The 14,799-nt window shown below is 38.4% G+C and overlaps 2 protein-coding genes across 2 annotated transcripts; one reads left to right on the top strand and one right to left on the bottom strand.

The window, feature by feature from the left end:
* Nucleotides 1-4,964: 4,964 nt before the first annotated feature.
* LOC119120423 (basement membrane-specific heparan sulfate proteoglycan core protein-like) lies at nt 4,965-9,011 on the bottom strand. Its single transcript, XM_037247303.1, has 8 exons — nt 8,882-9,011; nt 8,154-8,300; nt 7,931-8,065; nt 7,492-7,664; nt 7,235-7,421; nt 6,352-6,531; nt 5,874-6,140; nt 4,965-5,719 (listed from the first exon to the last, which is right to left on the bottom strand). The coding sequence occupies exons 1-8, from the start codon at nt 8,994-8,996 to the stop codon at nt 5,715-5,717; spliced, it is 1,209 nt and encodes a 402-aa protein (XP_037103198.1). The 5' UTR covers nt 8,997-9,011; the 3' UTR covers nt 4,965-5,714.
* Nucleotides 9,012-9,976: 965 nt separating this feature from the next.
* Nucleotides 9,977-14,666, top strand: mvb12a (multivesicular body subunit 12A). The gene is made up of 10 exons (XM_037247329.1): nt 9,977-10,093; nt 11,609-11,698; nt 12,126-12,209; nt 12,299-12,398; nt 13,124-13,253; nt 13,347-13,487; nt 13,623-13,729; nt 13,804-13,862; nt 13,994-14,047; nt 14,125-14,666. The coding sequence occupies exons 1-10, from the start codon at nt 10,091-10,093 to the stop codon at nt 14,203-14,205; spliced, it is 849 nt and encodes a 282-aa protein (XP_037103224.1). The 5' UTR covers nt 9,977-10,090; the 3' UTR covers nt 14,206-14,666.
* Nucleotides 14,667-14,799: the final 133 nt, after the last annotated feature.

Here is a 14,799-nt window from a genome sequence, read left to right as displayed (position 1 = left end):
AAACCCGTTCTTCCCACAATCCTAAAACCAAGGCTTGATTTCCTTAAATTGTTCAAGTCACATGATGCTGATTTTTTTTTGAGTGGGAGGGGTTGGGGAGGATTTGAATTATATTGCAATCCAGTAACAGTGTCAGCATGAAGAAACAAACTGACCTTGACTTGACGTGAATTTGCTGCTATCATATCTCTTCTTGTTCCACGTATTTTTGTCTGATAAGACTCAACCATAAATGCGACAAACTTTCATATCAAGTCACTTGAGCATTCTCCCTTTCTCTACATCCGGTGAGAGTACAAGCTATTATGACCCCATTTTTCATGCACGCATTTCTGTGCCTGTCCTCATACTTGGTAGTATCATTTTAATCATATTGCTGCAGAGTGAAGGCCAGACATTTGGCGACTGGTGGATGCACCAATGAGACAAATAACTCCCCTCTTGTCTGCAGGAAGATGATAAGAGGATGCCAGATGTGCGAAACGGTCTTTTCTTCTTTTACATTTGTGCTGATTTGAAATTGCACTTTTGTAGTAGACCAGGGGTGTCAAACTCAATTGTGTCGCGGGCCGCATTGTAGTCATAGTTTCCTTCGGAGAGCCATTATGACAACCCAAATAAATGTATGAACGTTATTATATACAGTATAGGCGACACAACAAACTGATGAATAACCAGTTTTGAAATCAGAGATTAGTAAGAACTGTTCAAATTTTTAAAAAGTTTGAAAAAAAAATTGCGATAAACAGCTCTATTCTTTTAAAAGTGAAGACAATTTGCAATTTTTGTGTTGACACAAAGTCGAAGCACAATTTGTCTTTGCGGGCCAAATATAATTACACTGCGAGCCAAATTTGGCCCGCGGGCCAGAATTTGACACCACTGTTGTAGACTGAAGTCTGAGAAAAAAAACATTCTTTACCATCGCCATCGAACCTTAGTCGGTCTGCAGCTGTCACTTCCAAACGATCCCTTTGAGACTTAGTCAAACATTCCCGTGACCCTTCCACAGGCTAACAGCCTTTCAGCGTCAGTGAATAAGCATTTTAAATTCTCACTTTGATCATTCCATTTCATGCTGTATCAACAGAGGTAAAACTGTGGAATTCCCAGTTAAAAGGAGCACGGTTTTGGTTTAGCAGTATCCAAAGTTCATTTAATTAGTATAAAGTGGGGGAGAGTGATTTGATTTCCACTCCATGTAAGTAGCAATTGGCATTTTCACTCTTGTTAGCATTTGTTGTGTTTGTTGCACAAGAAAATGGTACAAATAAAAATTCAAAATGTTCAAGAAAAACAAGCCTCAAAAGTCAAACCAGTCAAGTCAAACAAGAAGTAAGTAACGATTCACATTTTACCAAATTACCTATTTGCAGCTTTTTACATTTTTTTGTGCTTTTTCTATTTCTGTAAGATGACATAAGATAACATTAAAGCTCAGCAAACAGGAAATATCTTACCAAATTACCTATTTGCAGCTTTTTACATTTTTTTGTGCTTTTTCTATGACTGTAAGATGACACAAGATAACATTAAAGCTCAGCAAACAGGAAATATCTCCGTATGTCGGGCAGTTTCAGTGCATTTTTTAAGAATCAAATCAATTGTAAGTCATTTATTTTTCAGTTTAATGATGTAAGACGAATTCCAAATGATATTAAGAGTGTTTTTGTGTTATAGCAGCTATATTGTGGTTATTATTAACCCAGTGAGGGTATATTAATATTTTTATTAACACGTATTAATTCCAACAATAGCTGCAAAATGCCATTTGATGGCAGTTTTGCTGACACCTTCATCTTTTGCATAAAAATGAAAAAATACTTTTTGAGCAAGTGGTGTAATTTTTAAAATGTCCTGATTGTACTATCGCAATGTTGCACATGGTCAGCCTTTTTAACTGTTTTGTGTTTTAATTTTTGTTTCACACACATACTTGAATGAATGTCTTCAACTTTGTCAATCAACACTGAGATGAAGAAAACAAGGTGGTCTCCGACTCTTTTCCTGCACGCTTCTCTTTTTGTATGAATGATGGTCACACTGATTAGACATGCATGTGGGACTGATTTTCACTGGCTCCCCATGACCACAAACTAAAACACATATGCAGACTTATGCACACATGCACAGATGATCTTCTTCCCATATGGAAACACAGTGAATGACTGATAATCATACAGTTGCAGTTGCTGTTTATATCCTGTCCGTTCCGCAGACAGAAAAACATCAAATATAAGCAGAGAAAGAAAAAACTAACTTTCCACTGTTTTCACAAAACAATCTGGAATCTGTATTTTTCATGTTGTAATCTGGTGACAAAAAACATAATTGTAGGGCAATTTTACGTGGTGTTATTGAGGACAAACAAAAAATTGTCAAACTTGCAGAAAACCCTCACAGGCACAGGGAAAACGTGCCAACTCCACACAGAAGGCGCTTCAGAATCATAAACTTGGTTAGTTATCATTATTAACTTTTTTTTTTCTTATATTGATTAGAAACATGTGGATGCAGTTTAATTGTAGCTTCTGCCATCTGAAAAAACATGTAATTGTACATGTTGCTATAGATAGATGATAGATGAAATGATTTATGGTATTCCTAAACAATAAATGAGAATTTTCACACCGAATAAGTGAAAGTGGATCATTTCCTGTCGCACTCTTGATAATCATCTCTCATTGAACCGTAACAATCGAGACTCCATCGAAGCTGAGATATTTATAAGGGCAATCCAAAATAAACTGAATTGCTTTAATGTGCCACCACACAACGGCTGGGAAGAACCAGTCACTCATCTGAAGTTGTGTTCTAAATTGTGGGGCCACTTGCCAACAACAAGTTGCAATGGGGACTTGCAATCCGATGGAGCTGACTGTGCTTTCACACCAACCGCAGTTGAGTGAAGACATGTTATTATGCCACGTCCCCACCTACTGCCACTCTACCATTATATCCGTCAAACAAATATACAGCGAGAGACACTGGCATCGCAACTAGTAAAAAGAGATGTGTTAAACTACTCGAATAATTTTTAAACAGCCTCTTTGTTGGTCTTACAGGATTACAAGATTATCCATGGAATGGCAATTTATTCACTGTGCTAAAGAACATTGTGATGTGGCAAAAAGTTCTTTGTTTCGATATGTTGTTTTTCTCATTCCATGTTATGTGCTGATTCCTTCTCAATGTTCATCTAGAGTTAATAATTGTATCTAGTAACTGGAAAAACGTACACACACTGCACACAAGGAATAATAACGTGATTCATTACTGACACAAGAGGAGCCCTGTCTGGCCTCTAGGCCAACATCATTTAAAAATAAAGTAAGTTATCCTGGGTGGATGTGGTGATGCTAGTCACCTAATTACAAACCATGTATTATGAGGAATATTTTTTAGGTACAAATATTACACACTGGAACTTTCATGTTTGTCCCCCTCTAGTTCATAATATATCTGGGAGTGAACCCCATGTGACTCATAAAAATAAAATTTACACCCCTGACTTTTGTGGAATGTCAATTATTAATGGGATGTTATTTATGACCTATTGCAAAATTTATAGTCATCTTTTGGTTCTAGACCAGTTTGGGTTACTTTGCAAGTATGTATGTCACACAAAATTAAATGTTACTCATTATGTGAAATAAATTTCATAAGAGGTAGATTTCTTAACTGTCTGCACTTATGTATGTAACACTCATTTAAATAAGAGAAAAACACATGAATGGAATATTATGTTGACAATTTGTACCTCGTTAACGATACATTTAGCTCATGTACATTCCCTCTGTCTATTTTTATTCTCTGACCTACATTGCAGAGAATTATATCAAACGGCGTAGAGGAAAATGAACATGTCACAGAAACAATTGAATCCGTATGTCGGGCTACTGTGTGCGCTTTGCGGTCAATGCCACAAGCTAACCCAGTTCACCGGGTGGAAGCCATGGCAACCGACTTGACGGACACCCCCCACTCCACCTATCACTTCCTGTTTGAGGAAGCGCTCACATCATTCGTTCCTTCCTCAATGATAGTTTTCCGATTAAATGATTGCCTGTGACTGTTTCACTTTAATTTTTTGATTATTATCTGGAAATCACATTGTTGCACAGCCAGAAGACTGACTGCCTTTTCCTTTCTGCGCTCACCCCATCAAGGCTAAACAGAGCTGCCCTGAATGAATAGAGTGTAGACATCGTAATTCATTTGAAGGAATGTGTGTGGTATTGTAAGACTGTTTGGACTGCTGGAAGTAATTCTGTCAAACTCCATTAGAAACAATATTCATGACATAGAAATGCAGAAGTTCAAAGAAATGCAAAATTCCCACTCTAAGGGATTTATATTTCCAAAGGCAAATTTTTAGTCTTTTCCACTTGTCTTTTTGGTGGGTGATTGTGAAGTGAGGGAGTGGACGAGGAGCAGATGTTTCTGACTCAAGCTTGTAAAGGTCATGGAAGGTGGAAGAGGAGAATGGTAAAAGCTCCTTCTCTGAGCAGACATTGGGAATTTTACGAGAGAGGCCCGCTACAGGCCTGAGTCTGGAAATGTCAACTTTCTTTCCATTTTACTGCCGCAACCACAAGCCTCAAATGGCAAGATAACACTTCATTAAGTTAGAACTGATTTGAATCTTATGTAACAGCACAGCTCTCTGGGGTCTAAGTTTCGCAACAAAGTGCTCACTAAAAACTTGTAGCTAAATGTGTTCAATTGTTTATGTGACACAACTGGTGAAATTGTTTGCTCTGTGTTTCTGACTTCATTGCAGCGGATGACAATTACCTCAATCATTGCCTGCGTCCTCGTTGTGGTTGAGTCCGTGAATGCCTCACTGCAAGCATGCATGTCACCCCATTGAGATTGAAAAGCTAACACAAAGCATGTGAACACAATGAAGCGAAATAGTTTAGCTTTAAAGTTGTGCTACGAGAAAATAATACACCATTTAGTACCTATTAGGGGACTTTATTAATTCTTGACAACACGTGTATTTTTTTTAAAAATCTATCAGCACCAAATGAAAAAAAATGAAGGAAATCAGTGTGTTGCACTTTCATATTTACCATGTCGACAACTTGTTTGTTCATTCGTTCGTCCGTCCGTTCATTCGTTCACTGGAATCAGTTTAATCCTAACTGAAAAGCAATTATGAAGCACTCATGGGCATTTTTAAGACTGTCAAAATGTCTGTATTGTCATGATTGTAAGAATACATTTTAAATAAGGTATCACAATTCTATAGCTTAAAGTCCTACCACATAATGAAGGATGCACTTTAAACACCTTGTCATTCAAATTTCATTCCTTGTATAATAAATTCTTACTAATACCATAAAATAAATCTACATTTTATGGATCATGCTTCATTCCCAAATTGTAGAAAGCGTCTTGAAGTATTTATGGTTGGAAAATTACATGTTGCTGACGGAGTACCACATGAACTAAATATATTTGGATATACAGACAATATTTTTTGGAATTACTTTTCAAACCTGGGATAGGAAAAACATTCAAATAGAAGTTTATCATCTCCTCAGACAGAAAAGTGATTAAAAAAATTTCCAAAGATCCCCTAATCCTTTAAGACATCCACTAATTGAAAGGTTTGAGTTTAGCTCCATATGTGCAGTAACAATTTGGTACTTTCCATCTGATGTCACAATTCAAGCTTGCGGCAACACTGCAGACATTTCAGTGGCCTAGCCTGGAAAACACACAAAGAGAAGAAGTGACAAAGTGGACTTCACGTCACATTCATTTCACTGACGCAAGGGAACCTCAACAGTAGTCAGTTAGTTGCCATTTTCAGCAGAACTCAGAAGTCATTAACACTCCATATTGATGATGTCATGTCTCACCTTTAACTATGACTTTAGCCAGTGCCTCACTGGAGCCAATGTGATTGGTCGACACACACTTGTATGATCCGCCGTCACCCATTCTAACACGAGCAATGACAAGCTGTCCATCGATGGTGGTCTGACTTCCAGCGGGCAGGTTGCCTCTGCCCACCCGGCTCCATTGAAACTGAATGGGATGGGAGCCGTGGGCCAGACAGCGCAGAGTCAGAGCATCACCGGGTTGGACCTTCACCTGCTCGGGCATAACCGTGGCATAGGGAGGGCCTAGGACAGAAGGGGAAAAAAAAGAGAATAATTGATCATTTTCACTTAACTTCTTCACTCATTTTTTTTCTTACCTGTCACAGGGAGCTATAATAAAACTAAAATATGGTACAGCCATCTCTACTCTCGAGTTTAATTTTTCCTGTGCATGGCCCCTGACAAATAATCGTAAAAATGTCATGATGTGTTTCGGCAGACTTGGTCCACTTACTCTCCACTTCTATTTGTGTGTATGCCTCACTGAAGCCTTGTATGTTGGTAGCATTACAAATGTATTGGCCGGAATCCTGGCGCCCCACGCTGGTCAGTGTCAGGACACCACCAGCTACTGTGTGTTTCCATGGCAACGGGGCTCTCAGCTTGGACCATGTGATGACAGGAGGGGGAGAACCTGAAAGAAGTAGAGGAACGATCCACATAATGTTATCATATAAAATTTTATGCGATGATGTTACAGTATTAATTTCTGTGTGTTTTAATACTTTTTAGTTGCTTTAGTATGAACAACACAGCTTGAAGTATTTTGCAACAAATCTGTTAAAAGTGAACTTTGGCACTTTCATTGCGCATATTAATCAGATAAAATTGTCATTTGTTGAACATTTATTTTTCTTGTCATTGTCAGACTGTGTTGCAATCATTTTAATCACAGCATGTGTCCTCACAGTGGTTTATTTACGTAGGTATTGTTGAGAAATAAATATTGGGACAGATACAATTGGCAGGATTCAGTAGAAAATTAAAAACGGAATTTAACCACATTTTGAAGTGGGGAGCTGCATTGTCCAAGGAAGAACACATTAAATTTTGATGAGAATCTGGTGTCCAAAGTTGCCAATCTGGATTTATAATGGCATCATTCAACTGTCTGCATGAATCAGTTAGTAGCTGACAAGAAACTAAAATCTTCTCAGGATTTATTTATTTTTTCTTTCTTTCAATTTGCTTTCAGTTTTTCACGTCAGAGTTTGCCGTTATACGAGGGTGGGACTTCTGACCGCGTGGAATTTTAGTTACTGTATTTCTGGTAATACTATAACATTGCTAAAATGACTAATGACTTTAACTGTCTAATAAATATATCAACAGCTTACCAGTAGCTTGACACCGGATAGTGACACTACGACCCTCCACAACTGTCATTTCTTTATGACTCACTGATGCAATGGGTGCACCAGGTCCCCCTCCCATGATGACCTCCAGTTTGACCTCTGTTTTGCCCACGGTGTTCTCAGCTTGGCAAATGTACACACCTGCGTCCTCTGCACGCACGACAGTCCACTGAAAAGGAAAAGGTGATGGTGTTTCAAGAGAAGGAATGTTAAAAGCATTATTTTGGTTCAGGTATTACTTGTATGGTGCTGACACCATCTGTCTCCTCAGAAGGCAGCTGCAGAGCGGAGTCTTGGCGTCTCCAGCTCAGCTTGGGCCGTGGCCTGCCTGTAGCCCGACACTGCACTGATACCCGGTCACCAATTTTGACCCTCAGGGGCCCAGCTGGTGACAGGCGCACGTTGGGAGGAACTGTATGGGAGGTCATCATGAAAGAAAAACGTCATAGAGTAGAACCTCCGAAGTTAATCAGGGTGTGCACACTTGTGAAATTATTTCTGTTTGTCATTTTACTACCGACCTTAAAAGACATTAGAATGTTTTTTGGTTGGGTTGGTCACATTAATGGTGGAAAAAATTCTGAAATGGCTTATCTTGGTATTTTGTCACAAAAACCTGGCCATTGAACATTTTTTAAATCTTTCTGAAAATCTTCCTTTGCTGTTGTTGAAGCTCACATTTGATGTTGATCTGTGCTGAAGCAACGCTGGATCCAGCAGCACTGGTCGCCACACATTGGTACTCGCCCTGGTTATTTGGTCGAGCATTAGCAACTGTCAGAACCACACCATTGGGGCCAATCTTGATATTGTCTAGCGGAAGACAAACAAAGATTTAGTAATTTAGCACATGGTGACGTACATCGAGCAAAACGTGAGCATTTAAACCGACACTCCAGACCTGCTAAGGCTTGATTATTGGCCTTCCTCCACTGCAGCTGGGTGGAATGAGTACCGCTCGCCACTTGGCACCTGAGGCTGACCGACTCGCCTTCGCGCACAGTCGTAACCTGGGGCTCCACTGAAACCTCAGGACCTTGACCAGTGGCTGCAGGGAGGGAGCGCATGCGTTCACGCAGACACACACAAACACGCACGTAGGAGAACACATGTGCCATATCCAATTCTGTGAACCTTTAAACGGGTCGGAGTAAAATGCAGTGTAAACGAACAGCAGCCCAAAGCAAACAGTCTGAGTAAATACGCAGATTAAACACAAGTGTCTCTGATGACTAAACAAAAACAAGAATATTTAAAAGTATTGAGGGAAATTAGGCATAATTGGCTAAAATCGTATTTTTATTGTCACATTAAGGGGCTTATAGAATTAAGTGACATAATTAACTTCAAACACAGTATGCCACCAACAGGGACCATATTTTTCAAAAAGAAATAAGTTATACCAATTATAAAAGTTGTAGCTTATGTCTGGCTTTCAAAAGCAACCAAAATACCCTGCTCAGTTTTGTTTTTGTTTATCTCCAGTACATTTTATGCTGAGGCATCCACTTTCTACTAAAACACACAACTCAAGGTAAACACACGCAAACATGTTCTCTCTTTCCTACCGCTCTCAAAAACATTAGAATGTGTGTTAAAGACATAATGGATAGAAATGATCCCAATTACCTGAACATAACAGGGAGAAGAGGAGCAGAGCACAGGGAAATGAGTCCATGATGATTGCAGAAGAGAGTTCAATCACTTTCTGTGCTGCCTGACCATCTCTTTCTGCTATAATCATGGTCGACCTTTCACCCCTGACTTGGCATTCACCTCCTCCCTACTGAAATGTGATAAAAGAGGATCAAGAGATCTTGCAAAGGGATCTTTTCATGAAAAAAAAATACATGTTTGCACATCATTATTACTTTGTGCCCTCAATTTTTGTTGTGTTTAAGACCATCAAACAAATGTAAATCTTTGACTGAGTTCCCACCAGTAAATTATTATGTTATTAAGGAGGAAAAAGCAATTCAAAACTACATGACCCTGCATAAAAACTATTTGCTACCTTTGTAATCTCATGAACTAAGTGTGGCTACTAGACCTGAGTTCATTTCCATTGTTTATGCCAATTATCCTGTTCAAGGGTTAGCGTGAGTTGGCAACTCCCTGCACTGGTGGTGGTTAGTAGAAACTGCAGCACTACAGCATAATTCAGTGATCATGTAATTAATTGTAGAAGTTTTTTTAATATACTGTATTTTAACCTAGAATAAACCTTGTATTACACTTATTTAGCAAAGTGCACATTTGACATGTTTTATGCATTCGTGTTATCCACACAGAAATCTTTGTTCAAAAGTGTGTGTTTTGTTGACGATTTTATTCTAAGAATTATTGCAAAATATATGTAATGGAAAAACCAATACAACAACTCTAAGTGGTGCATACTGTTGTTTAATTATTGAGGAAATGAGCAATCTGACCTCTTAGGCAAAGATTGGATTTCTTTTTAAAATGTAATTAATTGTTCAAAAGCATTGTGATTATTGTTTAGTTTTAAGGCAAGTCTTGGGAAAACGATTCTCTAACATTTTTCTGTATCGTCAAGAGTTTGATATGCTGCCATCTAGCGTCAAGAGTCAGCAATTAAACACTGACGATTCACTAACATTTTTCTGTACTGTCGAGTTTGATATGCTGCCATCTAGCGTCAAGAGTCAGCAATTAAACATTGACGTGTTTTAGGCGTGAGTTGTTCTGGGAGTTGTAGTTAAACAGGACTTCCTGCTTTTACTAGGAAAATCACCTACAGACGTCAAGAGACACTTCATTGCAGTTTCCTCACCAGACAACTAACCTTCAAACTTAAGAGAAGTGAAGACTTTCATAATGGTAAGTTAGTGTCGATGAGGTGATTTGTTTCAATTTTTTAGGAACTTATTTTAAGCAAACACGTTTTGACGAATAATCGCAGCTGATGTGACTTCAGACCGGCTGGTCGTGTTTGTATTGTAAACGACACCCAACACTTCTTACAGCATGCCTGCTCACTTATTTGCTTTTTTAATAACTCGGCCTTGATACCAGACAAACTTATTGTTATGGAAAGCTGCTTTAAGTCAATATTGATTATAGTTAAACTTTTTGAAAAATGTCCAAATGTGTATACACTAATGTACTAAGTTTTATAAAAGGTACACGTGTCAATTTGGTAAACACTGAAAACTTTTCTTAATTAATCTACAATTAATTTAGATTTACTTGGACTTGTACTAAAAGTAATTTTACTGTGATTAGGTCCCTCAGAAATACTCCAAGTAAAACTAACCCAATTAAGTATACATTTAAAATACATTTCTTGTGTTTGCTTCCACAATGAAAAACATACATATTTTGAACTCTTTCATATGAATTTTAAACCACAAACATTTGGAATGTCATGCACTGAATTTGACTTAAATTGAATTATTACTCTGAATGGACTCACCATTTCCGTGTCTGGCAACAGCGCGTCATAACACTGCCGTTCACAGTGAATAGGAGCATTGTGTCTTGCTGTATGGCTCACGAATAACTAAATATGCTTTGTCAGCCTTTAAACAGACCCTATTTTGCTGCTGATTTGTCACATGATCATCAACAATAAGCTGTCTTAATTCACCATAATACCTTGAGTGTCACTGGTAGAATTTTGCTTGTTAAAATAATAAGGAAAAAAAATCAGCTGAGCAAAACAACCAAGGTGGAGTCTTCTGCACTCGATGGCCCCAACATTACCTCGACTGTGATAACATTAAATACAAAAAAGAAAAACTACATCATTGTCATTTTAGTGTAGTTTACATTGGGACCTGCTGCGCATATTGAAAGCTGTTTCTAATATTTTGGTCCCTGTGTACAACTCACACATCAACAATAAAAAAATCAATTAGTATATAATTGAATTAAAACAAAATTGTGCATTATTATATCTTAACAGTGTCTGTTGGGATTCAATTTGTTCATCCGTAGTCATACTTTTGAGGGGGGGGGGGGGGGGGTTAACAGTGCTATTTCATCACTGACAAAAATTAATATAAAAAAACACCTTCAGTTATGACAAAGAATGTTTCATTTAATAATTAAAAAACAGCTAAAAAGTTGCAATTAGATTTTGTGTGATACAGTTCTTGTATTAAATCCCATCACATAGGATGTCTGAACAACCATTTAAAAGTTTTGGATCTTCAAATTAATCCAAAATACAGTTACTGTGGTTGCAAAATCAATGGGTACATTTTCTTAAAAACAAGGCTGTTTGTAAGTGGTGAGACCAAACTTTTGAACCCAAGTACACCTGCATTTCAAAAGGTCAAATGTGGCATATGCATATCCGTACCTCCTTGTCTTTTTTCTTCTTCTCCTCAGATGGGCACCACAGATCGTGGGGTAGTTCGGCCACTGACAGCAGTGGCGTGGACATCCAACACTTCCACCTGCCCTAAAGACTTCACCTTGGTACAGATTGAGATGGAGATTCCACATTTTTCACTGCATATTGTGTTTTTATTCATCCATACACCTTGCACCTTGTTAAGGGAAGGAACAAAAAAAAAAGGGGTTAGCCCCTTTTGAATATTTGTGGGATTTCTCTGAAGGAGCATGTTGAGTGATTTGGACAATTAACATGCAATGTTCTTTTAAAAAAAAAAAAAAACATTCCTCACATAACTGATCACTGTTTGATCATGTTGTTGCTCAGAAGTACTTTGGTATGTAGTCATGGTAATGAGGGAGCACAAACCTATCACACCTCTCTGTTTTGATCCTTTTTTTTTTTTTTCCTCCAAGTCCTCTTCTCAAGGTCATTGAACATTTGGCGGAAGGTGTCAACGGGAATGACTGTTCATCTATATTTATCAGCATTCCCTGTTTCTATCTACAGATCAACATCACTGAAGATGGAGCTAATGCAAACTTCACACGCAGCTTCGCCATAAGGTCGGGTTATTACCTTTGCTACAGTAAGGTAAGTGAGAGACACATCCACTGTTTCAGAAATATTCTTTGGGGTTTTTGCTTCACCGCAATACATAATATAAGCATGTCTCTCTGCAGGCCACCTCGGGTGGGATTGTCGTGTCAGACATTCAGGTCATTACTGACAAGGATGCCATTCCTCATGGCTTCTGCTTCATTGCAGAGCACTTGGAACCAAGTGAGCACACACACACTCAAATTTATTCATACAGTTTGATGTGGAGACCAATTAGATAACCTAAGTCTGAGGAGTGTTAATAATGAAGTCAGTGGTTTTGAATAAATATTTGATGACTGGCGACTTTTCTGTTGTATCTTTATACTAACAGTGTTCTGGTAGCAGCCACGGTAGTCTTTTCTGTATTTTACAAAGTTTAATAGCTCTGCAAATTGTCTCATTGGACTAGGACTCGGGTTTAGTTTTGGCCTGCAGTTTTTAACCGAGCCACAGATTCTATTATAGTTTGTCAAACAAGGAGCTGAGCTCTTCTGCGTTGACAGAAGTTAAGACAAAGGGATTTGACAGCTGGTCAAAAACTGCAGAGAACCGACCAGCTGTGAGTGGGTTAAATTCTGTGGCTCTGAGTATGAGCGGCAAATTTAAGTGCAGTACAGTAGAAAGTACAAACCAAAAAACAGCAATGGAGAGAGCAGTCATGCTTGATCTGGCCTGTAAGTCAAATTCTGTCCAGAATTTTCATAACTTTTCAGAAATAAATTTCAAAACTTAAAACATCTCATAACAATTCACTAAGAACTTCAACCAGTAGTTTCAATCAACATGTTTATAATGTTTATAATAAACCAAGAAGCCAATGTTGTGAGTAGACTTTGCATACACTTCCTTTAAAAAAAAATTCAGTCGATTTATTTTGCTAATATTTCGTACGTTGCTGTTTCCAGAGGCCACCGTTTGGAAGAAAAAACGCATTTGTGTGCGTGTCGCCCCCGTCGGTAGTGTGGACACAGCTGTCTTGGACATCAAACTGACAGCCAAAAGCAAAATGATGTTACAACACTACACATGTGTTGGGTAGGCACCGTACAATCCACGACGTTCAACTGCAAATTACTTCATCCAGCTGCTCGTCGCAATGCACCTTTAAATAATTTGTGTTGTTTACAGAGACATCCACGGCTATGTGTTGTGGTGTCGAAAGGGTCATTTTACCAGCACCACGCCCCAAGTCAAGCCTCGTAATGTCAGTCTGGGCCTTCGTAGACTCTCTCTGGAGCTTCCTCCTACTCCACAGCCTCTAAGAGCCAGGTACACTTTGTTTTGTTTTCTTTAATGCCGTTGTGCTCAGTGAGAGGAATTGAAAGTTGTCATTGAACAATAAAGGACCCTCTCCTATTTTGGAGGTTTTAAGTTCTAAATTTTTGGTGGGTAACGTTTCTTCAGCAATCCTCCTCAAGTGCCTAACGGTAAAATCAGCTACAGGCGCCACTCCCTCCATGTCAACGAGTCCGTGGACAAACCGGCTGACAGCAGCATCCAAGGAATCACAGGTAACACATTATTACTGCGAAGTAGTTGTTTTTTAGGTTTCTTCCAATATGTTCTCTGTGTCATTTATCTGCAGCGCTAGATGGAGTGCCTTTCAGCCTTAACCCAAAGTTTAATATCCAACCAAATGCTACGGTATTTTCAACTTTCTTTTTATCTTCTCAAGTGATCAAATTTTCTCCCAGCTCAATATTTTTATGGCTAACATCTCCCACTACAAAGGTCTTCCAGAACCATGTTAAGCTATCCCTCTTTGTCACTCTCAGACTCCTCAGCTCAACAACATTCGTATAAAATCGCTCCAAGATATAGAAAATGAGGTAAGACCACTCGACTGCACCACTTTCTTCATTACCCTTCCACGTATAAATGGAATGACTTTGTATTGATTTTCCAGTATAACTACACATTTGCAGTGGAGGAGTTGGCTGCCAAGAGGGCCAGACCGCTAGTGTCGACATCCTCAGCAGCTCAGTGATCTTTGTGCTTTCCCAAAGCAACTTCTGACCTCCTCCATTGGAATGTCATCGTGGTACCAATGAAGGAACGTTACATCTTTGTGGAGCTTTGAACTTGAAATGTCATTGAAAAGGCATGCACTAACCATCTGTTTAAAATGTTGTGAATCATAGCATCTTCAAACATTCCAGTTAAGTCTTCCATTTGATTGAAATATATTCTTTGCAGAAATAACAGGGTGACCAATCTAGGTGATTAATCATCGACAGTGATAGTTCATCATGATTCCTTTTACGTGCTTCGTTTACAATGCATGGCTTAAGAATGTGCAAACAATCATATGTATGATAAATATTGTTTTATGTTTGTGTGTGTTTGTCAATTTTGATGGCATAGGGTACAGATATTTATCTAGTGTTTTTGTACTCTTTAAAATAATTGTATAATGCTTGAGTAAATAATAAAAATGACACTACAGAAGAATTCTTCATTTTGTTATATACATGCTTGTATACTTCATATTTTAGTTGGCAACTTCATTGACCTGATAAGTATATAAGAATGACTATAAAATAATCGTACCTGTGTGGAGTTTGCATGGCCGAATTGTTGT

Source organism: Syngnathus acus, chromosome 1 (genome assembly GCF_901709675.1).
Source record: "Syngnathus acus chromosome 1, fSynAcu1.2, whole genome shotgun sequence".
In the NCBI taxonomy this organism is placed as follows: domain Eukaryota; kingdom Metazoa; phylum Chordata; class Actinopteri; order Syngnathiformes; family Syngnathidae; genus Syngnathus; species Syngnathus acus.
This window is presented reverse-complemented; position numbering and strand designations above follow the sequence as displayed.

What these genes read in the sequence shown, in the direction of transcription:
- LOC119120423 (XM_037247303.1), bottom strand. Translation starts at nt 8,996, where the DNA reads ATGATTATAGCAGAAAGAGATGGTCAGGCAGCACAGAAAGTGATTGAA. An exon ending in CTTCTCCCTGTTATGTTCAG is followed by an intron (nt 8,301 to 8,881) that starts GTAATTGGGATC and finishes CCCTCCCTGCAG; the next exon opens with CCACTGGTCAAGGTCCTGAG. An exon ending in CACACAAATAGAAGTGGAGA is followed by an intron (nt 6,141 to 6,351) that starts GTAAGTGGACCA and finishes CTTCTGTCCTAG; the next exon opens with GCCCTCCCTATGCCACGGTT.
- mvb12a (XM_037247329.1), top strand. An exon ending in GCCCTAAAGACTTCACCTTG is followed by an intron (nt 11,699 to 12,125) that starts GTACAGATTGAG and finishes TTCTATCTACAG; the next exon opens with ATCAACATCACTGAAGATGG. An exon ending in CCACAGCCTCTAAGAGCCAG is followed by an intron (nt 13,488 to 13,622) that starts GTACACTTTGTT and finishes ACGTTTCTTCAG; the next exon opens with CAATCCTCCTCAAGTGCCTA.